Source organism: Atractosteus spatula, chromosome 1 (genome assembly GCF_055471065.1).
Source record: "Atractosteus spatula isolate fAtrSpa1 chromosome 1, fAtrSpa1.hap1, whole genome shotgun sequence".
NCBI classification, from domain to species: Eukaryota; Metazoa; Chordata; class Actinopteri; order Semionotiformes; family Lepisosteidae; genus Atractosteus; species Atractosteus spatula.
In genome coordinates this window covers 3,451,293-3,478,303 of record NC_142706.1, presented here as the reverse complement: position 1 = coordinate 3,478,303, position 27,011 = coordinate 3,451,293, and the positions used below count along the sequence as shown (strand labels likewise).

Sequence of the window (27,011 nt, the reverse complement as noted above, 5' to 3'; positions counted from 1 at the left end):
ATCCGCCTTGAGCATCTATATTAAACAGTGGGCCAGAGCTTCTCGAATACACTTTGTACGAAATAAATAAACTTTTCGTGCATCTCCAGTACTCGTTTAAGATGCTCGTGCAAAGAATCTAGCGGGGACCATTCAAGACAGAGAGCGTTTTACAAACAAAAATCTTTTCAGAATGTATTCTCTCCACTATTCTCCACAGAAGCAAGGATGTTTATGTCTAACGGGTTTTACAAAGACAATAATTAACTATAATTACATCCGGCATGAAGAATTCTCAAAGCACCACACTCAGGAAAGACACACAGCAAACACAGAAGGGGCCACAATGCCTCTGTGCACAGACACTCACCCGTCCTAACAGCACAGTGAAAAACACAACGTGCAATATATTAATAGAGAACATGGAAAGATTATGAAGAGTAGAGCACTTCGTTTAACCAATCGCAAGCACAGCCTGGACAATCTGAGCTGAAAAGAAATTGCTTTAATAAAATGTTCCTTGCCAGCGTGCCATCTTTTATTTTAAATAGAGGACTGGGTACGACCTTTCACCTACTTACCTAAAAAAAGTCACATGGTGGTAGGAAACTACCCTATTTTTAGGAGAGGGAAGCTGAAGTTGTTTTCTGAATTCAGGACTGACAGCTTTTCACTACACGCCAACTGCACCGAAGCGTCGCAGATGACCCCGTATGCACACCCATTCACCAATCATCTTTTAAAAGCTCACAAGCTCTGCGGGGGCAGACAGGAAGCTCAAAACCGACAGGACAAGAATCATGTACCTTACTGATGTTGCTGTCAGCCTACAGGCGCACAGGAGTACGCAGGGGACACTCTTTCTCCTAGACTCCAGAGAGGTCAGCCTTGCCGACTGACCCTAACCCTCACCTTAACGATACTAATCTACTACCATGGAGACTCCTGCTCACTTGCTCCTCATAATAAATTAAATACTGCACAGACCTGCGTTTCAGCAGGTCTTTGCCCTTCTGGCCACAGAAGCTGAAGATCCTACCTTAAGAGCACGCTGTGTCACACAACAAGACCCTGCAGCTCAGTTTCAGATAGAAGGTCAAACGCATTCTTGTCACATCACACCAACAGCAAAGCCCACACAACAGAAAGACACACTATGGTTGGCGGAACAGCAGAATTAAAAACACTTCTACAATAAACGAAGTGTAATGCGTACCTGTGCTGAGGTACAGTATGAGTGTGACCAAGAGTGAATCAGCGCTGAAGATCTCGGTGGCCAACACTGCTTGAAGGCCTCATTCATGAAAGGTTGGTAAGCGACAGGAGACGTCTTAGCCAATAAGATAAGATCACTTTATTAGCCATATACAATTTCATGCATTAGGAATTTGTCTTTTCACATACCCCAGCTTGCTCTCCACGAGAGACACAGACAGGGAGAGAAGCTTGGGGTCAGAGCGCAGGGTCAGCCATTTATACGGTGCCCTCTAGAGCAGTTGGGGTTAAGGGCCTTGCTCAGGGGCCCAACGGAGTAGGATTCCTCTGCCGGCTGTGGGATTTGAACCGGCAACCTTCCAGCCACAGGCGCAGATCCTGAGCCACAGCGCCAATGAGCATGCGATTACGCACTGCACTGAAGGAGCATGATGAGGAGTGTGAAAAAATAAGGAATGTGGATGCATGCAGGACAATGGAACCACCACCGTCTGTGAATATGCACAATTAAAAGGTTCCAAGATGTGCCTATTCCTACAGTTAATTATACCCCGGAAGAGAAAGAAGGCATGTTTCTGAGGGAGCGTCAGGCTCTTGCCCCGAAGTGCAGTGCAGCTGGAGTGAAAAAAGCCAGGCTTTCGCAGCAACGTCCACCACGGCCTGAGCAGACAGCCGAGCGTCGCTCCTGCGGCGTGGAGCAGCAGTGCAGAGCCGGGCGCTTTCCCACACAACCCCAGCAGCAGTGCCTCTGCGGCAGCTCTGGCACGGCGCTCTCTCGGTCCGCAAGTCACACAGGGAACAAGCAGCTTTCGCTTCATACTTGTGCTTAGCTTTATTTCCGAACAATACAGAAAGCTGAGATCATTTAGCCTAATTAGTATATAATGGCCGTAATCCACTCATCACAATCCAGATGCTTCGAGGGATTAGTTAACTGTTTAAACTGGAACGGCAATTTACAGATTTTAAATCCCACACCAATTAAATTGGATAAGAACACAATCCAAATCCTTTCCTCCTGAACTTGCAATGCAATTCATTCCAACAGCCAGCTGAGTCCATTTTAAGAAAATAACCATGCTGCGAAAGGCTATTACAATATCCTTCTAACAGCCACAGGCACTTACAGAACTAAAAAGGATCAGGAATACTGGACGCTTCACAAATACAGCTTAATATAATTTAAGAGTAGGGTTACATGATAGAGCAGTCATTGGCTTTGCTGCCTGAGAGTGCTGAGGCACTGTCTGTGTGGAGTCTGTATGTTCCCCCTGTGTTCATGTGGGTTTCCTCTGGGTGCTCCAGTTTCCTCCCAAAGTCCAAAGACATACCGGGAGGTTAATTGGCTTATGGGAAGACTGGCCCTGGTGTGAGTCAGTGTGTGTGTGTCTGCCCTGCGATGGACTGGTGTCCTGTCCAGGGTGTGTGTGTGTGTGTGTGTCTGCCCTGTGATGGACTGGTGTCCCGTCCAGGATGTATCCCACCTTGCACCTGTTGGTTGCTGCGATAGACTCCGGTTCCTCCCCGAATTGGATGAAAAGAGTTAGAAAATGAACGCACGTATACCTTTACGAGAATGTTGCACAGCCCACCACATTACACTTGGTCTTCAGGCTGTCGGGACTTCCATGAGAAGCCAGCAGCCATATCACCCTGCAACTCACAACTGGCAGCCCACTGAAGGTAAGCAGGTGTGAGCCATCCTGGGAAAAACTAAGGTTGCTGCTGGAAGAGGTGGTTAATGGGGCCAGCAGGGGGCGCTCACTCTGTGAGTCCTAACGTCCCAGTATAGTGACGGGGACACTATACTGTAAACAGGTGCCATCCTTCGGATGAGAAGGTAAAACCAAGGTCCTGACTCTCTATGGTCATTAATAATCCCAGGGCATCTCTCGAAAAGAGTAGGGGTGTTACCCCGGCGTCCTGGCCAAATTTCCCATAGGCCCTTCCCAATCATGGCCTCCTAATAATCCCCATCTCTGAACTGGCTTCATCACTCTGCTCTCCTCTCCACTGATAGCTGGTGTGTGGTGAGCGTTCTGGCGCACTATGGCTGCCGTCGCATCATCCAGGTGGGGCTGCACACTGGTGGGGGTGGAGGGGATCCCCATTGCCTGTAAAGCGCTTTGAGTGGAGTGTCCAGAAAAGCGCTATATAAGTGTAGTTATTATTATTATAGAAGAGGGAAAAAAAGAAAAGAGCTAAGGAGACAGGCAAACTCGTAAGTGATCCGAGAAAACAAAACAAAAAAAACCAACAACTTTGGAGCATGCGAAAAACCCAGGCATCTGTCCTGTAGTAACCCCACGACGGGAGGGGCGAGGTCAAGACTGGGGATTGGGCGCTTCTTGGGTGCCGTCCAGCTCCGGAGTGTGCCGGCTCGGCGCTCCGCCCACACCCCCGCCTCACACCGCCGTCCCGGGACAGGAACCCGCAAGCGCCGCGCCGGCTTCTCCAAGGAGCTGTGCGCCCGGGCGAACGGGAAGGAAGACTGTATTCAGTGGTGGGGGGGGGGGGGGGTGACTTTTCTTGATTATATTAAAAAAGGACCATCAGTCTGGAATTTGGAACAATGTTTTTTTTTAAACAACTGGCGTTTCGTTTTCGAGCTGCGCAAAATACATTATTCTGTTGGTTTTGCATTATTCTCCGCACGCATGCATGTTTATTGCGTGTCTTCTCTTGATTTCCTTGCGACGAGAAAACAAAAAAGTTCCGGAAAAATGCGCACAGAGGCGAAGAGCTCACATTACATTTTTTTTCCCCCAGTATCCAAAACGCGGACCAGCGCCTCCGTCAGCGTGAGGCAACACCATCGCAAAAACAAAGGGGTCTTTTCAACGTGGCACGAATGAGCCAAGCAGCTCTAAATTCTCAAACCAGATTTCACACATGGCGAAGCTGCAAGGAGGCACTGACGCGCGTCGGTTTCAGAGAGAAAACGCAGATGTAGCTCAAGATCTTTGCCCGTTATCTACTCAAATATTATATTAGCATAGACGTTGAATGCCTGGAAAGCGGCCGCGCAATTCTGAACGCGACCAGAACCCGTCCTTTTCGTTCCGAGTTTTGAGTTTGAAAAAAACACCGGATGAGCAACTGAGATGACCGGGGTTGTTTCCAGGCTGCCAATACTAGAGTATGTTTGAGCACCAGGTGGGCTATGTGAGAGAAACTATTCTCAGCTACAGCAAGCCCAGAAATGCCATTTGTGTTTTTATTTTCCATGTTGAGTGTTTCCATGGAGATCCAAAACATGCACCCTCGAGGAAAAAAAACAACAACATGGAAAACACAGCGACACAGTGTTAAAACAAATTAAAGCAAATGGCCTGCAAATCTAAAAGCAGTTAATGGTTTTAGAATCATCACATTTTTTTTACACTTGTGTGACAGCTGTTCCATAACACAGCAGAACAAGCAGAGAAGAGACTTAAACGGATTCAACATACAAATTAAGAGGGAACTTAAAACCCATAATTAATTTTCTACAGTGCCCTTTACAATAGTTTTCCCACAGAGTGCGTTACAGAATTAGACAGCAGAGGACAATATTGCTCAAAACTGTAATGAAAACAGGCAGGGGCAGCAGTGCACAAGTTATGATTGCTCCAGACCTACACCTGGAAGGTCCTGGGTCCATATCCCAGCTGGGGAACTGCTGTTGTACCCAGGAGCAGGGATCTGGAATGCTTCAGTAAATTGCCCAGCTGTAGAACTGGGTACAAATGTCAGTCACTCCAGCTAAAAGCATGAGCAAAATAAGTTAACCTTATTTATTAGTATTATTAGTCCAGGGCACATGGATCACAAGCCAAAAGAAATTAATTGGGCCATCAGAAACGAGCAAACCCCTTTTGTCAGTACAACTATTAAGAAATCTTAGAGCTCATTACAAGTGACTATAATTTGTCTCAAATGGGGGATTAAAGATGCCAGCATGGCATGAATATCGGTGCGACTCACGAGGTGCTATGTGCATGGAGTGTGGGTTTCCTCTGGGTGCTCCGCTTTCCTCCCCCAGTCCACAGACCGACTGGCACGTTCACTGGCTTCTGGGAAAACCGGCCCTGGCGTGAGTGGGTGCGTCTGTGTGCGAGTCCTGTGACAGACTGGCGTCCTGCCCAGAGCGTACCCTGCCTAGTGCCCACTGCTCGCCAAGACAGGCTCCTGCTCCCCCGTGACCCTGACGTGGACGAAGCGGTTCGGAAATGTGGAAAGACCTTCCTGCTCAGCTGTGCATCAGCTCGGCTGTCCTGCTGCGTGTCGGTCAGGCCGGGGGCTGTGACCAGCAGGACTGCTCTTCTCCTGCAACTGCTCTGGGGCTCTGCGCTGTGGCCACGTTACCCAGGCCCTGCTCTCCACCTCACCACTGCCCAAGTGCTGCGCACACTTCCTCGACTGCTCGTGCAGGTTACGGCCTTAATGCAGTAAACCCCTCCCTCCTGTGGACTCGTGAGCTGCACTGCTCACAAGAACCAGCTCCCCTGCATTCCTCTCTTGCTCATCCCAAAACGTCTAGCTGCAGGGGTCTGGGAATGACGTTTTAACGGTCAGTCGCACCGCAGCTTTTGGCACTGCAGGAATCTGGAAATCACCGAAACGTAATTAGCTTTCGGGCCTCTGACTCACCCTGTAAAAGGCTGAGCTCAATTCTTTTAACGGTACGGGTGCCTGACAGCCCATCACACCCAGTAAAGATCATTAAAAACACATTTGTGCACCAGAAAAGCCCTCCGTAGTTGTCTGAGCACTTCGGTTTTACGGTACATCAAAGGGCTGCAAGAGCGGGGAACGAGCAGCCCGGCCGTGTTATCAAAGCCGATACCCTGACTTCTTACAGGAACAGCTGGTTGAGATCCTGACATCAGTGAGCTACTAACAACCACACAAGCTGGACAGGTTCACAACTGAGAGGAGCCCATTTCCTAACTTCTCACTGTCCAGCACATCCTCTCCCTGTAACACTCAGTGTTATTGATGGACATCACAGACTGTACGTATTATGCATAACACACATTCTTTGGCAAGCCAAAACCATGCCTGCAGCACAAACATTAGACTAATATTAAGTTTCACTTCCTTCAACCCATTACATGTGCAGCCAGATCAAGGAAAAACCCTGCACTCTCCTCATGTTCTTTAATGGATTGTTCACACAGCACTGACAGTAACAAGTCGTATCAGCATCAAGGGAGACACTGAAGAGCTTTTGTTACTGCGATTAAAAAAAGGGGCACTGTTGCTGTTTCAGAATGTGCGACTGATTGAAACCTTAGCACAAGCTTTATTTTGTTTATCGCCTTTGTAATCAAAAAAGACAAAAGACAATTAAAAATAGGAACATGCACACCTGAAGGCTATTGAACTGAGCTGCAATTCAGAGAACTGTACTACATAGAAGTAGTGCATGAAAAAGCACTGTGGGGGGTTATGTTACAGCTGGATTAAGAGGAGAGCAAATTACAGGTGGGTGGTGCTGTGGTGAGCCAATGAGCGCCAGTCACCTTTCACCCGAAAACCGCAAATGACTCTGGCCAGGTCAGTCTGGCGAGTAGTTGGGAAGCAATTCGAACTGTGAGGCGTTACTTCACAGCGGGCTTTGGGTCCTGGAATCTGAGAGTTTTGTTCTTAACACCCAATAAAAGAATTACGCACAACTTCTGTAATTCTTCAATAAGAATATGCAAAGCAGGATATAGGTCCCAAAAAAAGGGAAAGGTTACAAGAGTTCCAGTGCCACTAAAGGGCTGGCCATATTGAATAAAGACAAAACAAATATAAAATACCAAGCGCACAGTGAAAGGGTGCACGTCACCACGCCACTGCCACTGTGTTCATGACGTTCCAGCCCTGAGGGAACTGATCCGAAAAGAAATAAAAAGAAATCGATGTCAACACACAGTCAGTGACACCGACCAGACACGCTCGCGGAGCGGGTACGTCACTGAAGGCTCTCAGCTGGCTGAGATTTGGATTTCTTTGAAAAGACACGCCATTCAATTCGAGCCTCTGTGCACACCTGCGATAACAACAAAACCGTTCACTTATGTCTGAGCAAACAACGTTCCCTGACAGATCAGGACAGCTGAACCAGCCCTGATGGAGATAACTGCCCTGCGTTTCACAGCACCCTCCACGGCTGTCTCTTGCAGCAACTACTGAAACAAACCTTTAATGCTGCCAGCCAGAAAACAGCACCATCGTCATGTAGGGTAGAAGAGACTACAGTCCCATCAACAGTAACACAGGAAGAAGAAAAAAAGACGGACTGACCATCTGAAAACCAAGGCCAAGTGTTCTAGAAGAACGCGCCTTCTGTCTTCTAAAGTTGTCTAAACATTGCTGCGTTGTATTGTCAACATTTAACTTTTTTGCGTTTGTAATTTCGTAGTACGTGGCTCTAAACCGCGAAAATCTGGCTTTACTTGAGACGCTCTGTATGGCATCCTCAGAACGGCCCTAAGAGTTAGCTCCCGAAATATCAACTTAGAGAAGCATACTGGGAATTGTTGTTTTTTTTCTGTGAGTTTTCTGGCACATCTAAGAATAAACAGCTGATGACTCACTTCTGTGTCATCACACCTCGCCTGCACTCCAGTTCTGAAAGGAAACAAAAACACGGATCAAGAAATTCTGAGACGCTATTAAGTCACACCTGGCTGGACTGTACTAGATGGTGCTTCGTCATTCAGATAAGATAACTTATCTTCTCTTAGGAATGTGTCTTTTCGCAGACCCCAACTTGCTCTCCGGGAGACACACGGACAGGGAGAGAGAAGCTTGGGGTCAGAGCGCAAGGTCAGCCATTTATACGGCGCCCCTGGAGCAGTTGGGGTTAAGGGCCTTGCTCAGGGGCCCAGCGGAGTAGGATTCCTCTGCCGGCCGCGGGATAAGAACCGGCAGCCTTCCAGCCACAGGTGCAGATCCTGAGCCACAGAGCCACTGCACCGCCTCCCAATTCCCATTCACTTCTCTCCAGCTCTCGGATGCTAAGCATGGCTGGGCAGGGTCAGTATTGCAATGGGAGTCCTCAGTGGAAACCAGGCTGCTGGTGGCAGTGGTGTTCGGTGACCAGTAGGTGGCCACCTTCCATCTTGACAAGAATTCACGAACAAAAGCCCCCGTACGAAAATCAGGGACACCGTGCTCTGCTGTCTGTTATTTTAGATGTTAAGATGGAAAAGACAAAGAATAAGACTTCTGTAACACGTTAAAGAAAGACATCTGCAGTGGAAAGTCGTCTGATTCACGTTCATTCGCCCTTGCGAAGGTTTTGTAAATACCAGTACTTCCAGGCTCAGGCTGATCTACCAATATGCACACACCTGCAGTTGTGCACATGAGGCTCCTTAAAGAAAGAAGCTATGAGAAAACAAAAAAGGAAAGCGCAGAGCCCGGACGCCCTAATCCACACTGCTGCTCCACACGCGTTCAGGCGCCTGCTCAAATCATCCGTCAGGCCATGCAAGGGAGCCTGGAGCCAGCCGGCTACGACCTGCACCGCCACGTCCCCCCGACGCCCTGCAGTTGTGAACCGGACCTCTGCGTTACAGCGGGCTGCGCAGCCGGCTGGCTCCAGGCCCCGGGTCTTCTCTAACTGATGCTGCGCAGCGTCCCCGCTGCCTCCGCCTGCACGCCGGCGAGCTCACAGCTCAAGGAAGCTGGCTTAGTCTGCTCGGCAAGCCATCCTGAGGCTCTTTCGAGGAGCTCTCGCCCAGCCCAGCCCAGCCCAGCCCACACGGCACTGATCCTGCCCCCGGACTGAGAGGAACAGTCATGCCGAGACCTCGCCGCCTGTTCAAACCATCCACGCTCCCCGTAGGATCATCTTTCTTCACTTGTGAAAGACGCAGAAAAGCCAAGCGTGTCGCATCCGAGTGAGCGTCTGTAGCGATCACTGCTCAACGCACCCCGCGTTTTATAGCGGCATTTGTCTCATTCATGTGGGTGGATATTCCGGTAGGCATGATGCTCAAACGGCAATGCACATTGTTCCTAAAGACCATCAGCTCCGTTCTGGGCGGACATGCACTTTCGACCTACCCCCCACCTCAAAAAACCTCACCCGAAATGTCATCGCTCGCGATACTGCTGCACCGCTCGGGGGGGCGAGACACGAAATTCACGGGGGGACAACGAGCTCAAAATCAACATCTGCAACAGAGGCGCTCGCGTCCGACCACTGACCTGTCCAGCTGCAGCTGCTCGCGAAGGGGACCATGTGCACCTCCGCCAGCGACACAGCGCTTCGGGGTTCTCGCCGTGTAAACCGGGCCCTTGGCCAATCAGAGCCGCCGTACCACCCTTTCCCTCCCGGTCTCAATGAGAGGCGCGCCGCGATTGGCTGTCGCTTGTGCAAAATAAGCTTGAGGTTTGGCGTGACCTTTGTACACGCTTTTAAAGACTCCTTACTACGGCTGTGGGTCATAGCTAAACTTTATCTCAATCGACCGGGTAGATATGGAGTCTTTGTGGTTTAAATACAGGGGCAGGGCTAGAAACGTTTAAACCTCTCCTTGTAAGTCTTTGGAGTTGACTTTTTGCGTGTGTTTTTTTTAATATTGTAACGACTACAATAGTATAAGAAATATATATATGTATGTATTTTTAAAGGGACCAATCGTCCATTTAGTAATATAAATGTCCCTATCCCCAGAGATTGGGAAGCACGCTTTTGAACTAAGTCAGTGAACCTCGCGTGGTTCCAAGGTCTTATTTTTGAAGTGCTAAGGGGTTAGCTCGGTAGGGTCAGACAGTAAGCATTTTGCTCTGGGGGATATACCTACAGTGGCAAACGTGCTCCAAACACCGCCTTTAGAAGTATAAATGTGAGATTTAACCTTGACAGTTTAGTGATGATTCCACCCCCTCTCCCTGCAGTTTACAAGCCACGTGTCTGGAGCAGCTGGCATAAGTCTGACTTGCTGATCTGATCTTTTACAAACCCAGATTTCCAGACCCTATCACTTAAATATGTACACTTACATGAGGTGAGGCTTGTGAGAGGGTTCAGGAGACAGAGATGAAATAAAAGACGGAATTTGTGCATTAAAAAGATTTCAGTCAAGAAAATAATGCTGTGCAAAAACGTTTGACCTGAATACATTTCTGTGGGCGCCGAAGAAAAAAGGGGTTTCATGACACAGGGACTTCGAGCGGGTTTTCCAGATCCTTTCATGTCAAAATTTCTAAATCCGCCGTAAGACCAGCCCGGAGCCTGATGACCACTCGAAGGGGCTGGAGCATGTCGGGAGTTTGTTTATGTGAGGCAGAAAACAGGAAGAGCAACTTTGGACAGCGCAGTGGGAGTTCGGACAAACTCCATGCAGGCCTGTTTGAATGTTTCGCAGCTGAACTTTCTGGTAACCTGCATGGATTGGGCTTCATATGGGTTATTGATCCTGGGACCAGTAATCTTCCAGCAGGCAAAAGCAAACGCTTTCTATTGTTTTCAATGCACAGGCAGCACCGTGAGACACAAAGCCTTTTCTCCTGTCCGGTAACTCTTTAGAGTTTGGGGGTATCCTGTGCGGATATGTCAGATGTACTGCTTTGTGCTCCATGTCACAGCATACAGATCGCTCTAAGGAGACCTACAGCGCCTTCACAAACAAAATGTGTGAAAGCAATAAGATGTACAAACCTTCCAAGTTCCCAAACCCCCACATGTATGTGAAATGCCCACAGCTGTGAATACGAAGCAAATTCCTCCACTGACTAAACACACAAGGTTTAAAATGGTTGTCAGCAAACCCTCCTGATACCACAAAATCTCTGTAGTGGATTTGTGTGGGGTCTCACACATATGAGATCACAGAGATGTTCAGGAGCAGGGGAATTACTTAACCTGGCCCAGGACTACCAAAGACAGCGTCTTAACACATTTTATCCATTCTGAAACCCCATTGACTGCTTGACGTCTTTATCCCAATGGTCTTATTGAGATCTACCAGCAGCCCTGTTACCTGTAGTGTGCAGCATGTATAATTGAAATTTAAATCAATGATGTAAAACCATCCTAAATATCTGATACAGTTCTTTCCATCAATGGGTTCAGTGTAACCTAAAATGTATAACATTGCTTATTGGCAAATGATGACCAAAATTAAACTGTGGAAATTGCTTGCTTCAGTTGTTCTTATGAAGCCATTACAACACATTTTGGTCACATTCCTGTAACAGCTTATTTCTTCATCAGCATACCAGTCATCACTACCATGCTACAGAAGTAGAGAGTATCACTTAGGACACCCCCAAAAAAGATTCACATAAATAAACGATGGACTGGACCTGCATTAAACTAAATATCATTTTGATCTGTTGATGCTTTGAAGACCCGATTTAGACTTTTTAATACAATTTCCGATATCCAGCGGCATACGGACTGCAGCGCCCTTGAATTGGCGAGTAACTTGGGAGTGTATTACAAGTGCTCCCTCTAGTGGTTACTTTTAGATTTTCGAAAGGTAGAGAATCTACAAACGTCAACAACACTTGAGGGGTTTAAAAGGAATTACGTACATTTACAGATCAATGGGTCTAGTATGTGCACCTCGAACTTTAAATGTTAGCGCTTGAAAATTGTATAATTCTATCAATATTCTTTTACTCTGGCATTGCTCTTGGTTTTACTGAAATCGTGCTGTTTATGGTTTAAACTTGCTGTGAATTTGTATACTGCCGTTTGAAAAGCACTGTATGACTGTATGACGAAGCTTAACCAATGTAACCTGAGCTGTAAGTGGGAGATCTGATGTTTGGCACAAAGGGGGATATTGATCCAAAAGCAGTGAAAAAGACACAAGACCCCAAACAAAGCCATAATCAAATTTCAATTTTCTGCTTACATGCTTAAGTAAAGTACTCTGTTCCCCTCTAATACTGTGTCTGAATCCTATAGTCACTAATACTATAGCGTATATACAGAAACATATACGCTACAGAAAACCTAATAAATAAATGCAGGCATTGCTTGACATATCCCAGACCCCAAAAATCACTTGTAGTTTTTCAAACTAACAACAATAACGTGCAAATAACACGAGAGCAGAAAGGTGAAATGGCTCTTTGTTCAGTATCCAGATGCTCGACATCCCAGTTATTCCCAGCCTCGGTCGGTCCTGAGAGTCTGGCAGGCCGGTACTGCAAACTGGACACACGGTGGCGCTCACTGCTCAAAATGACTTTCCTCTGTTGCGAGTCCTGAACCGACTGTGTTCAGCCCCTCCTCCCCGTTCATCCCGAATCACGGAACGGCGAGTCGTAAAACAGACTGAAACCTAGAGCCGACGAGCCAGAAATTAATTCACTGTATTCGTATGCGTAATATCTAATGCCATTCGTACAAGCAAAAAAAAAATGAAATACGTATAAGCTAAAAAACAGAGACTAAAAGTGTGTTTTTATCATGTATAATATACCATTTAGATATGGATATTTTTAAGTAGACAGTAATAACTAAACGACCTTTGTTCAGAACATATGTCCATAAAATGCTACGTGTTGCGATTATGTTGCAAACCTGTCCGAGTCTTTATTCCCTGACCCACACACTTCGCCACTAGGGTGCGCAAGGATAGAGGGACGAAAAAAAGTTTGAGTTTATCAACAGGACAGATACATTTCAAGCAGGGAGCTGCGTCAGCATGCGTAGGCTGCAAAGGAACAAGTAAAGGTTTATTCCCTGCTGAAAAGAGAAGAAAAGAAACACAACGTTTCAGCTGTGGAGCCTTCTTCGGGTGAGGACGAAGAAGAAGGCTCCACAGCCGAAACGTTGTGTTTCTTTTCTTCTCTTTTTTACTTTACTTGCTCCAGGACAGACACAGTGTATTTGCCCGCAGAGCAGGTTTATTCATCTCAAACAATGAAAACCTGATGCTGGAATAACGTGTATGGTCTTAGTCGCGCTTTGATTTGTAATAGCTGTCTTTTATTAACGATTGTTTATTGTTCTCCTTTATTAGACACTATCCAAAGATTGCCTTGCATTGCTGTTTCTGATCAATTATCGACATTTTATTGATAACGTTTGGTGTTTTTTATGACCTCCCTTGTCCTGTAACCTAAATCATAATGTTTAATTGCACTATGCGTAGAATCTCCTCAAAAATCTAAAGTTAAACCAAAGTTAGTGCTCAGGAATATTTATGCCTGTTCTGGTTGCTGTATATCCACAGTAGTTACCATCGAATGTAAACGGATGCTGTCGTCTCTCCGAATTACCTTTGCGCCCCCAGTAGTGAGCTTGTTCTGGGTTTTTAAACAACTGATTTGTTTTCAGAAAAGTAAATGTTTGTTTTTGGAAATAGCAAATGAAAAAAAAGAAAACTTCAGCTAGACTGATGTAAAGAAACGGAAACGGAAAACGAAATTTCATAAGATCTTGGTATTGAATTACATTGGCAGTCTATAAGATTCCCGCTACAGTAAAAGACTCTTCGGTGCATCAAAACTGTGCTCTGAATTAGTTAAGTGTGTTTTGAGTGAAATTTACAATTACAGCAACGTGTATTATGGAGCACAACTGTCTAACGGCCAAGCAGTTTGTACTCCAAAATTAAAAAATTAAAGAAAGTGTAAATGCAAGTAAAGTGTCAAAAATAAATGTACACAGACATACATCTGATTATTTCAGTCTTTTATTGACGCATTTCCAACGTTGTAGTGTTGAACAAAATAATAAAATCAATCAAAGCACCTACAGTAGAGACTCGCCAACATAAACGGTTTTACGCAGAAAGTAAGGCAATGCGTTCTTTCTATATAATCAAAGTGGCGTGCGTGACTGCATTGTTGCTACTGTCATTTTCATTACATACACTCTGTCTTCGTGTCACAGGTAGAGTAACATCCGTTCAGTCTTAAATCACAAGGCTCTCGTCCAAGTTTCTAAAACTCGGGAACCACGAGTCCTTGCTGTAGCGCAGGTCGAGTTAAATTTTTGACCATGTTTTAAGCATATTTCTGTTATACTGTATGTACAGTACATATCCTTTGCAAGTATATTTGTTAAAAATAACAGGCATAAACCAAATGCTAAAGAGCGAATCGTACTTGGTCTATCCCAAACCATCCATGTTTTTTCTAAAAAACACATGACGCAGACTTCAGTTTTTAGTAATATGAAATTAAATACTATTACTGTTAAAGGATCTCGTTTCTGAATTCATATAGTCTTCTTGAAAACATTCTCAAAATATCCGAATACGTTTTATTCCAAGGAAATACCTAATCCTATGGCATTTATTTGTATAGACAACGAAACTTTTTTCTTTAATATTGTAGTTGAAAATGCAGAATAGAAAATTCAATTTATAATGTCAACTGTTTTTACTTACAGTAAAAATTTAATTAATTTGATTGGTTCTGTTCAAGTGATATAATTCTACGTTCCACAAGTTCCCTAAAATATATTTTATATATAGAAAATAAGTGTACATATATGTATAATTCGATGCTACTTTAATAAGATGTAATTAATTAAATTAAATTTTAATTAAATAAAGTGTCGTTTTTATATCTAAAAATCTTTTCTACGGACCTAAATGACCAAAATGACAAAGTCTTGGTGGTGCAAAGATCTCGTAGTTTAGCTCAGCACAGAACAGTCATGGTAAAAATATATATACAGGTTTTGAAGGCATAATTTAAAAAAAAACATTCAAATATGGTTATCACACACACAAACTGTGGAATGTAAAGTATCTCTTTTAGGTCGTGGTTCAAGATGCATGAGGTAACGTTGTTGTAAGCTGTAGAAAGTGTCTATTTAAAGAAACTATTCTTGGCGTGTTGCGAACAGCAGTTACACTGTTTGAATTACAGAGAACGTAGCCCATTTAAACGTAAAAGGGTCACTAATTAATAGAGATCTATATATCTGAATCTCGATGATCATCGCATGTAGTTCATTCTGTTTATTGACTTTCCTGTATGTTGTACAAGCATAACTGCTTCTCTTTGCAAGACCGAAACTCTCTCTCTCTCTAAATATGTTGTTTTCAAGAAAAAGCATTAAGATATATACGAGGAACAAAACCCATTATTGTATGTCAATCATCAACGGGATCTACAACTATAAACTTGTAACTTACACAGTTTTTTCCCCAAAAAACATTAACGTTGTTTTTCTGACAAGACAATGCAATAAAAGAATTTTATTTACCGCCGTTCACGCCGCCCATTTCCCCTTTAAATGATGCCCTTTAAAAAATCCTCCCAAAAATAACAAACTTTTAGACTCAAGAAACTAGAAAGCGTTTTTAATGTGTTTGCTGTTCAGTTCCAAAGCCCTGTTTGTTATAAAATTGTGATAAACGCAACAATAAAAGTAACGGGATTTAAGCCTATTGTCTGGCTCCAAGAGCCTTTCTTTCTGCGATGGTAGCAAACTCTCCATCCTCTTAGAAGTCCGGGGAGCCATTATGCTGCATAAACTCTTCGCATCTTTTATGTCTTTTCTTTAACATCGCACACACGATCTCTTATTTTAAAACACGGCGAGTCTTTAAAGCTTAAAACAGTGGCTGGTGGCAAAGAAAGAAAAGGAAGAAAAGCAGACGACCAAACCGTTTTGGCGCATGAAACCAAGTTTGAAACTGTGAGAGGGAGCGGACACAATAAACCTGTTGTTAACCTTGCTGTGAAAATATGTTTGAAGAAAACAGGCAATTGTTGTATGAAATGTATTCAAGTATAAAATAATGCCCTTTGTTGGGAAAACTTGAGCAATGTGACGGTACAAAAGTCCCCTGTGGCATTTACTTGCTTCCTTTGTGATGTTTGCGCTATGGCGTCTCCACTTGGCGCATTACCCAGACCCCTTTAAACGCGATTGTTTCTTTCTTTCTAATGACATTTACCGGATCAAAACATGCTGTTAATTCGATCAGAAAGCTTTACCCTCCCTAACAATGCCAGAATAAGTTCTCCCAAAGTTTGTTAAGTTGACCAAAATTAAGCAAATGAATGGGGCTCCCCGGGCAATCCCTCGTGCAGGTGACAGGGAATAATGCACGTTAGCACCAGCTGCATTCCTCTTTATTTCTGCCTTTCTTTCACAGCATTATTAAAATTTGGGCCAATGAAACTATTCATTCACTTCAATAGACATTTTCCTATAGGATAATAGGCTACAAATTGAGCCTCTCCATAGAGAATCCAGTGGTGGGTAACCCTCGTGTGCCAAAGACTGCTGCAGCCGCTGGCCTGGACCAAGGCACGGCTCGTGTGCCAGTCCCAGGCCCACACCTGCCGAGGGTCTCTCACAAATAAAGAATGTAAACAAAAAGCTTGCCATCTCTCATGAAAGATGGACGTGTCACCAAGTCGTGTGAGAAACGCCGAGAACAAACGGGGGGACTCCATCTCCAAAAGATCTCCCTTGAACTTGGCGGAACAGCCTATTAAGGGCTTACTTAATTACTTTAATGACTCTGGACAGGCCTTAAAACTCAGACTGAGCTTGGATAGAAGTTAAGATCGCTTGCTGGGATTTGTAAACAGGCGATCGTGTGAGAAACGCGAGCGGGGAGAAAGAGGTTTTTTGTGTGTGTTGTGCTTTGTTGTGTTTTGCGCGCTGCGCTCCAGAGGATCAGGGCAGACTCACAGCTCAGTTCACATTTCCCGCCTGGGTTGTTACTATGCAAATATTATTCTACAAGCGATCACGTGTCCTTTGAAGAGCCACGTGGATTAACAAAGCTGCTGTGCCCCCCCGCCAGCCCGTGGCTACAGATTTTTTTGCTATTTCTTTAACTGATCCTAAATGCACACATTTCCCAAAAGCCGTCCTCTAATCCCGTGGAATAATTTACGCTATGAATGCCCTAGTCCCCTTAAATGATCGCTTTATAAGGAGCAACGTTCGCCCAGAGAACCTCAGTCCATCTTGCTCCACTTAGGACAGAACACAGAACTAACTGTCCGTCTCCTTCTCGACATCTTTTTTTCCTCATTTGTCCTTTATTGAGCAAACCGAACGATGACATCCAGGATGAAAGAGCGCAAGGTAAGGACATTCTGTATGCGTCGCACAGGGTATGAAGATATGCTCTACACGTTGTGGTGTAAAAGGGGGGTATCACCGTTAATCTAACTACTTCATGCAGGGCCAGCGCTGTAATTATCACCCACCTTTATCCAGTCTGGAAAACACAAGCAGCGCTACAGACGGAAAGAAACATGAATGTACGCTTAAGATCTAGCGCGCTCCAAACGGGCGAGTACATTTCGATGTTAACTTTGAGATTTTAACTTTAATTTAAAGTTAAGTCTGTCGCACTGTTCTTAGAATGAACATGTCTAGGGACGTTCACCTTCGTGTGAGTAGGTCGTGTGTTATATTTAGGACTGCGTCACTGGCACGGCGATATTTTCCTGACCTTTTCTTCTCCTTCCGAGGCGGTGTAGCCCCTTGCCTACAGTATCTGCCCATTCTCAGAATCCACCTTTTCATTTTACATGTAAAAATGTCATGATTGATAAATGCCCCTTTCCCCCCATATATCCGTGTTTCGCTTGACTTGTATTCTATTTCTTACTACAGGCTTGGAGAGTCCTCCTAATGCAGAGGGAATTGCGCAATACCTCACGCGTTTTATTAGCTTTGGCTTAAAGCGATTGAATCAAACATCCTTATCCCCTTCTCTCTGAATTCCTTTCCACAGAAAACTCCTGTTTCTCACAAGGTGATAGAAAAAAGAAGACGAGACCGCATTAACAGGTGTCTCAACGAGCTGGGCAAAACTGTGCCGATGGCCCTAGCGAAGCAGGTAAGATCAGGACTCGGGGCTCTTTTTGTCACAGTGCTCATCGCTTCCGTCGCTCTGTTTGAAGACATTTGACTTTAATATGTGGTAGTTACGGTCGTCAAACTATTGTTGGCTTTAAATAACAGTACCACCTAAACCTGTGTCACATTTCGTTATCATAGGCGGAGTTAGCAAGTCTACAAAAGATATATACGTCGGACTGCTGCAAATGTCGATTTTATGTACTGTATGTTCAGATCTCCTGAAGTGAATACCTTGCTCGTTTTCTTAGTGGTAATCGGTTTTCCCGTTTTTCTTGTGCGGTGCAGAATTCCGGCAAGCTGGAGAAGGCGGAGATCCTGGAGATGACTGTCCAGTACCTCAGAGCGCTCCACTCGGCCGACTTCCCCAGAGGCAGAGAGAAAGGTACCGCTGTTCGAGAGGAAAAGCGAAAATGCTCGTGGGTTAACAGTGACTCGGGACTCTGCAACGTTTGTTCGAGACAAGCGTGTGATGCTGGTTGAGTGCTAGGCGCTTCTGGTGGAGAAAATCCACGCACTCGCGCAAGTTTGTACCCATCCTGAACCGCGCTCCCCAAAAAAGCGTTTTGACCGCAATGAGGGACCCATTAGCTGGTACGAGAGGGTACCTGGTGTGTTTATAAGGTACCACCATCATATTGTTTAAAATGCATGCATTTCTCGAGTGCGTATTTATGGGTCCCCGGAACGGGTTCAGCTTCGTTTGTGCCAGGTTGGCCAAACGGGTCTTTTTCGCTAATGCCGAGCGCCACCAAAAACCAACATACAGTATTTAACGGTGTGTGGCTTTAAATATGGCTGCACGTGGGCTGGTTCTTGTGAATGAGGGTGACTAACATTGTCCCCACGTTCACACAGAAAGGAAAAAAAAAACACGTTTATTTTTATTTTGGAAGTTCGGGCAAATCCTGTGACTCTTCCTCGTGGACTAGATGTGTAAAAAATGCCCGGCCAATCGGACCACTTATCTGCATTTCTTTTTTTTATTGCAGGGGAGCTTCTAGCAGAGTTTGCTAACTATTTTCACTACGGTTATCACGAATGCATGAAGAACCTGGTGCACTACCTAACCACCGTGGAAAGAATGGAAACCAAGGATACCAAATACGCGCGGATACTGGCTTTCCTGCAGTCGAAGTCCCGCGTCGTAACCGAGCCCGTGTTCGGCTCGATCGGGACCTTGCCCGACGCCTCAGACTACCTGTGTCAACTGCACTCGACCGTGGACTATCAAAGTCACAGCCCCGCCGACTCCGTGTTCCCGCCGGCCCCGGGACACTTCTCCTGGCACAGCTCTGCGCGGAGCCCCACCCTTCCTTACCCCACCGTGCCAATATCCACTTCCCCCCCGCAGCACGGCGGCTACCTGTCGCCGGTTCAGGGTCTCGACCACCATCACTACCTCAACTTCATCGGCCACCCGCACGCCAACGCGTTCAGCCTGCACGGCGCGCAGCACGCCGCTTTGTGAACGAGAGGCTCGTCGCTTATTTATACAAAGGGTCTATAAAGGAGAGCAACTAAATGATCTTTTACCCCTCACCTGTGTTGTGGTGGCCCTGCATCTGTGTGGGGTGTAGAGGAAAGCGGGCTCACTGAGGTTTATTGTCCCTAAAAGTCAACAGGTACGTGGTGACCCCCCTCCCCCTCTTCTCACATGGGGGAGAGGGGCAGGTAGTGGGGGGAAAAGGGACGAGGCCGGAGAGGTCCCGGGACTCCAAGACCGGGGGCCCGAACACTACAGCGCTGGAGACGTTCGAAGACAAATGTATTGAGAAAATGAAACTATTGTGGCATTCATGCCTAAAAAAGTATAAGCATTGGTCTTTCGTTTCTGCCGGTGTGATGAGAACAAAACACTTTGTCATCGGATGCAGCAGGTGTTACGGTGTGCTGAAACCATTAAAGGACAATGCATTATTTTTTCTAACTCGAGAATTCTGTTTATTTACCGAAGACGGTAATAAAATACAATCGCGTTGGTATTTGTGCGTTTCGACGTGTCAAACGTGCTGCCCCCCACAGTTTTATTTTAAAACATTTTTTTCCACTTCTGCTTTAGCAGAAAATACCCTAAATATCTACTGTAGTACAGCCGAGTTTGTTCAAATGCCTGTATATGGTCAAACCAAGCCCTGTCTTACTCATTTGTTGCGGGTTCTAATTACAGTTCTGTATTAACTTCGAAATTGACAAAACAGCGTGTCGTTGGAGAATGTTTTTTACGAATACGACGGGAACCTATTCCCGCTTCCTAAACCAATCAGAAAACCATGGGCGTCTGCGGCAACCCACTATCCCGTTGTCAGTTTGTGGTTTGCTGAGGACAGGCTGAAGGACGGGGGTACGGTACCTCACTCAGGTTGCAGCAACAGTGTGCCGAGCAAAGGCTGAAACCATCACCCCAAACACCCAAACCCAAAGCTCACCCACGACGCCCCGTCGCGTCCTTCTTTCACAGCACTTTCTTTTTAAAAACAGAACAAATCAAATTCTCCCGTTTTCTTGAAAAATGTGATCTGTCTGGGGGTGGAAATCGTGTGCAAGAGATCTGGGGGTGTCGACAAGCCCGCCGCATGTGGAGCTGGACTGGAGGGCAGCGGGCGCGGCGGGACAGGCGAGCCACTGTCCTGATTGTGTTGCGGGAATGAAGGAGTGTCCCCACATGTCCAGACTTACACGAATTTCATAACGGACTATAGTTTACACACAAGAAAGCGGCTCCCTTTCCCAACGCTGTCAGAAGAAAGGCTAACTACGCGATCGCACCTCCACCTTAGCTAACGTAAACGTTATTATAAACTGTACTGTACGTAACCGCAGGGATCGTGCGTGGTGGTTACACACTCACCTGGGAACTGGAGGGAGACGAATATTCTGGGTTTTTTTTAGTTTATTTCATAATTGTCATGTTTCCACCGGCTGCGTTCTCACTCTCTCTTTCTGATCTCTTTCTTTCCTAGTCCCATTATCCCATATAACCAACCAGAAAACAAAAACGTTGTACAAGATATATATTAACGGAAACCTATCTGCAAACTGAACCACATCCGAAGAAGGCTCCACAGCCGAAACGTTGTGTTTTCTTTCTTCTCTTTTTACCAGGGAAAAAAAACTGTTGCTTGTTCCTCAGATAATTCTATATTACTCAAAATATTTTAAACTGCACAACTGAATCGAACAACAATAGCACATGACATAAGCTAACATTTATATAGCAGATGAGGCACATTTTGTACTGTATATAATACACATATATATCTCATATTGGGGGATAATGCACTAATTCAGGTGGTAACATTAATAAGAAACAGACTCCGTGTGAGATTTTGCACCGTGTTCATCACTGAAACAGGCTCACCGGAAGAGTGCCACGCAGTGCACATTTCCACCTTTTAAGTTGCCTGGTGTGGTACATCTCGTCATGTCCGCCAGTGTGAACTCAGATCGGCATTTATAAAATGAGTGGATCATTTTCTATACTTTGGAAATCCAGAGAGGCTTCGGAAAACGTTGTCATTCAGTTCATTGAGTTAAGTTTTTATTCATAACGGCCGGAGAGGAGTTCTCGTCAGGAGCGCTAGCGTCTTTACTTAAAGCTGTGGTTTCTTTATGAAAAATATCATGCACATTGCAACGCTTATGTAAACTTACACCATAAATAAACGTCACATAACTTTGTACAAAAACGTGCAGTTTGGTAGTTTTACGCCATAGATTTGCTCATTGCGTCTGTCAAAAGGCGTTACAGTATTTTTACGCAGCGATAACATAGCCAGGTTCAGCGCAGCTGAATCAATTTTCGTTTATTTTACAACGCATTTCTTATTTGTGGAACAGAATTACATTTTAATTAAAATGGTTCCGATTTTAAAACAAGCTTAATGGTGTTGCCTTAACAGCCACGGTTGACGGACGCGCAAAGCTCCGGTTAGAAGCAGCAGGCGGCACAGGGAAAGCAGCGAGACGCAGGTACCGAAAGAAACATTGTGCGGATGTTGTATCACTGCAGGTCCATCTTAAAGGCCTCGGTGAAAACTGGGAAACGAATTTTACTTTTAAATTGGCATTCCCCAAAGAATGCAACGGTCCTACAATAGTCAAATGATTTATTTTGGAATAAACAGACATTTTGTTGCCTGTATTTTAATTTCTAACCATTTAAAAAAATGCTTCTCCACTGAGTATTTTTTTTTAATCACTGAACTATCGTGTAGCGAGAAATGAATGCTCCGTGCGCTTTTGTAAGAACTGTGACGCGGCTGTAGAATATTGCGCTGTTTGTACGACAGCAGCCTCCCGATACGGCTGCTGTTAGAAACACCTCTATTCGGATCAGTCGTAACAACGCAAGAACACCACGCAACCTGCTAACTGCCTCGTTTTGACAGTTTTTAATATACGAGTTCTGTCGATTAAGGCGTCAGCTTCTTCCGGAGTGGAAACACTTTTCCAAAAAGCGCACGGTATCCTCCTCGGGCTGCTTGCCGGCACCTATATTTAAATAAAATGCAAATAACACAAATAAGGTTTGTAAATACGTTCACACAGAGCAAGATCGACAGCAAGGGTTAATCCCCGTGTTTCAGCATAAAAGAGGTCCGTAACACTGTTTACCGAGGTCTCTTCCAGAGCGACCCCCGATTTGTAACCTTACACATTTTTTTCTAACCCAAGTGTAAGACAACAGATCGACTTCCACTATATTTAAATACCTCATTTTTCCATTTCCATTTTTTGAGCGCATTTCTGGCTATACCGGTGTTAACGTGTCGTTTATCCCGGCAGAAACAAATATTTAAGTCCATTGACGTTCGCTGATAATGAAGTGGAAATACACTATCCGCAGAAAGGTTCGTGTAATGTTTTATTTGCATGTCGCATAGGATTCGTGGGGATTAAGATGGCAGTATACGACTGAAAGGGAAAAAAATTATCTTGTAGACCCCAAAAAGATTTTTTGCCCCAACTTTTGGCAAGCACCGTCATTTCCATATATTTAGGCAAATTAGGCAGACCGTATTGTATGTAGGATTAAAGTTTTAAATATAAAGGGCCGCCGTGGTTAAAACTCGGAACATTTACATACAATTTTGCAAAAATTCCGCTCATCCATGACTGCCTTTGTTCCTCCAATTTTGGTACGTGCGCTTCTCCTCCCCAAACCTCGCAGTGGCAAACCTTTATCCGCATTTACAACAATTCTAACTCAAATAAAATCTCCCTCCCGTCTCTTTTTTAACATCTTTCACTCCATTTTCCAACTTTGGCCAAAAGTCGAACCTGCGGATAGTCTGACTTTCCAAAAGATTAAAAATGCCCGTTCAAACCAGGAGGGAATTGATTCAGTCCAGCTTGCGACTTAAATGCGTTTTTCCCTCTCCCACAATGAATTAATTCATCTCTCCTCTTCCCTTCGCTCTTTCTTTAAGTAAGTTGTATGGCATGTGGTTTCCAAGAGAGCGCCGACAAACACAGAAAAAACTCATAGTGGTTTTTGCTGGGGGTGCCCCATTGTACAGGTCCTGAAAGGGGGACAATCTCTGGTTTCTTGGGCTTCATCCTTGAGTGGGCAAGAATAAAAATAATCACCCCCATCAAATCAAAGACTCTCTGTAGAAGGAAAGGACAAAGCAGCTTGATGGTGCGGCCGGCCGCGCTCGTTCCTCCAGCCCGGCTGAAGGAGACCTCAGGCGGGTCTGCCTGCGCTGCACTTTCCCCTAATACAGAGCTCACTTGTGCTCCCGAGCGTCAGGAGCAAACAGAACCGCGGTGCCGCATCCATACACTCGCAAATCACCGAGCCCCCCCTCCGCGCTCCGCGCCCCGCGCCCTTGTAGAGGCGGAACACGCAGGTGTCCGCGGAGAGAAAAAAAACAACCAAAAACAAAACAAAACAGCGGATGGACACGTTAAGCGGATCGCCAGACACCAATATAAACCTTCGGAATAAAAGCAAAAAAACAAAGGCCGGAGAAAGGAGCATGCAGACGGAAAAGTGATAAGGAGCTAAAAGCAGCCGGTCGTGAAAGCGCGCTTTGGCTCCGACGGCCCTGCCTTTACTTTTATCCCCTGTGTGACCGTGGTGTTGCTGTTAACACGAGGGGAAGTGGGATTGTGAACGTGTGCACAACATCGACAATTTGCAAAAAATTCAAAACGGCTTCCTGGAGAGTGGTATTTCTGCTAAGGTTGACCAAGTCCCCCCTCCTGGATGCGGCGTTCATTATTTGCCTGAGTGCCGGCGACGCTACAGCGTACGACGACCAGTCATCTACTGTACATCCAAACACAGGCACCTAAGGTTTGAGAAAACGTGGGGAAACTCTGTGTCACCTTCGCGCTGTCACCACAACGTTTCTTGCGCAGCAAACGTTCTGTGTATCATGAAAAAATAAGAACATGGGAAAGGTTGTGAACGAGAGGGGCTCCTTCTCCCCACGTAGCTGATCTGGTAATTAGTAGATAACTAAGCTGAGGGTCTCGCCCAGCCCAGCCGTTTCTTGAAATAAGCTAGGCTATCCACAAACAGGACTGGGTAGCTTGTTCCAGACCTCTACAACCCTTTGTGTAAAGAGGTGCTTCTGTTCACAGTTTTAATGCCCTTCCCAGTCGTTTCCACTTCCGCCCCCTGGTTGAAATGTCGTCGTTGATTCTGAGGAAGTCCGCCGGAACGTATTTTCCTCTCCCTTGCTGCTCTCCTGCGCGTACCGGTCGTCTGCCAGATCTATAGCCGGCCATTAACGACCGACGCGGCTGTCCCCGACGAGCAGTGCAGGTGAGCACCAGGTGCACGGTCGGATTTCGGGCTGTCGCGCGTCATCCCGGCGCTTGACCCGCGTGGCTCGCAGGCGCCCAGCAAAATCCGCGAAACCGCAGCACTGGTCACACGACACGGCCGGTCTGCTGTGCCTTCACGCCCTCAGCCAGTGGCTTCTGGCTACCGGGTAATCGAACTCCGCTACCCATCTGTAAATTTGTTTTAAAGCTCTTAAACGGGCAGGTGGGATTTGCAGTTGGTATCAACCCTGTACGGCTTTCAGAGCTGCGAGGTTCCGCGCTGCCCTCGTCCAGTCGTGCTGCGTGAAGCGTTACTGACTGGACCTCTTCAGAAGGGCGAAACACCGTCGTTGAGCCTCTCCGATGCAGTGTCAGCCCCACCTGTGTCTGTTCACCGTCACCTAATCAACTAGTGCCAGCTGTTCAGTGAGAAATGGCTGTCTGACCGAAGAAACGAGTTAGATACTGTAACTGTCTCGGCAAGAAAACAGATCCATTACATCATCAACTTGGACTGGAGATTTAGAGCTCAGATTGAATGGAAACCAGCAGAAACAGTGTTCTTCCAGGACCAGGGTTCCAAACCACTACTGCAGAAGGAACAGCCACTGTATTGGCTATCCCTGAATTAGCCTCGTTTCACAGATAACCCCGTGCACTCTGTGGCTGGGCCAAAAACACACAGCTGCCGCATAGCTGGTGTAGATGATGACCTGTTACTGATACAAGACCGCCTAGATTCAACAGCAGTGATGCAGGTTAACAAGTGTTGATTTAATCTTTCTTAAGAATTCTGTCTTACAAGCATACGTGAATTTCCAGGACCATTTGGGGTGTTCATTTAGAGGAAAATTATATCTTTTTATATTCTATATTTTGTAACTAACCCACTTAAAAGATCGATTTGTTAATGATGTGGTGAAAAACTAATACAACATTAGTAAGTTTTTTAATCGTACTATACCAGTATCTTTTTGCATTAAGTCAGAGATTGCAAAGGTGTGATCCGGTTTCTAAACTGATTTATTAAAACTTGTTTTTGAAAATATACTGTTTTGAAAAAATAAAATAGGACAGAATAGAAATATTATAACAACATATCATTATCTGCGAACTGGTTGACCCAATCTTCTTATTAACACCTACTGTATTATTTTATATCAATACTAAGTATCAGAATAAACTTATCACATGTGGAAGAAAGCTTTAAACAAAGGCTTTTAGATATTAATTGCAGGCTTTGATTAATTGGTCATTTGTGAACTGACCACAATAAATTCCAGTGACTGTGACCTTGAGCTGTAAGATAAGTACCAAATCACCTCCTTAGTGAGAGAGCTAATTGGGAACAGGTGATGAGGTGATTTCACCTGTTGAATGCTTAGCCTGTTGCAAGTCCAGCAAAAGAAAGCATTCATCAAGTGAACAAGCCATTCATTCCACTGGGACGCTGGAGGCTGTGGTGCTAAAAAGCTCAGGTGCTCTCCCCAGCAGTGGAGACAAGTCCCCTCTTTAGGGACACATTGACCACCCTGTAAGTGTGGCACAGACTTGCCGAGAGAAATGCTAATTGTGGCAGACAAGAGACCGATTGTGATGGTCTGGGCTGGAGAGTCTTGCCTCTACAGAGCTCCGCTTGCAGTGCTTGATGGTAACCTGACCGCATGGCGCTGCACTGATCACGCCCTTGGACCTCAGACAAGATCTGTCCTGCCAGCTCATCCTGACGAAACAACCTTGCGTTCTCATGCTGCTTGTGTAGTAACCGTCAGAGCAGCTTTCTTGGGAGAATAGGATACATTGTGGATGTGCTAATTGCCTGACTCGATTTCACAATGAACATGTGTGGGAAGTGACCAGCCTGTGGCTTTTCCAGTCATATTCAGTCGACTTGTCTCATGTCTGTTCAGTACAGATTCCACTGCACCTGCTGCAAAAAGTAAGTGCACCTGCTGGTTTTGTCATTTTCATGATAACCTTGCGTATCTGTTGCAATTTTAAGTCATACTTGGTATATCGTAAACTGTAAATTGTAAGTGATAAGCCTCTGTGGATGCCTAGTGTACACCAACCTGCAAACTACAAGTTATTTCTCAAGGTTTTTCATGGACTGAGTTTCATAGGTTTAACATTTACTGGAGTCAACAGGAAATCCGCTGCTGCCTTCCGTGTGACTCCAGGCAGGTAATAATATGAAAAAAGAAGGAAAGAAAGGTAACAAACAAGAGGAAGCCATTTGGAC

The 27,011-nt window shown here is 45.4% G+C and overlaps 2 protein-coding genes across 3 annotated transcripts in view; one reads left to right on the top strand and one right to left on the bottom strand.

The window, feature by feature from the left end:
• Positions 1 to 9,445, bottom strand: part of acsl1a (acyl-CoA synthetase long chain family member 1a) — a 37,062-nt gene extending 27,617 nt beyond the window's left edge. The window contains exon 1 of one of the 2 annotated variants that reach the window (XM_088913888.1): positions 9,385 to 9,445. The gene's annotated coding sequence lies outside the window, so the exon portion shown is untranslated. Of the gene's footprint in view, positions 1 to 9,262; positions 9,280 to 9,384 lie in introns of those variants that run through there. The other variant, XM_088913933.1, reaches the window with a different exon arrangement.
• A 7,734-nt stretch (positions 9,446 to 17,179) lies between these two features.
• Positions 17,180 to 19,460, top strand: helt (helt bHLH transcription factor). Its single transcript, XM_088924203.1, has 4 exons — positions 17,180 to 17,206; positions 17,865 to 17,969; positions 18,278 to 18,374; positions 18,982 to 19,460. The coding sequence occupies exons 1-4, from the start codon at positions 17,180 to 17,182 to the stop codon at positions 19,458 to 19,460; spliced, it is 708 nt and encodes a 235-aa protein (XP_088780329.1).
• Positions 19,461 to 27,011: the final 7,551 nt, after the last annotated feature.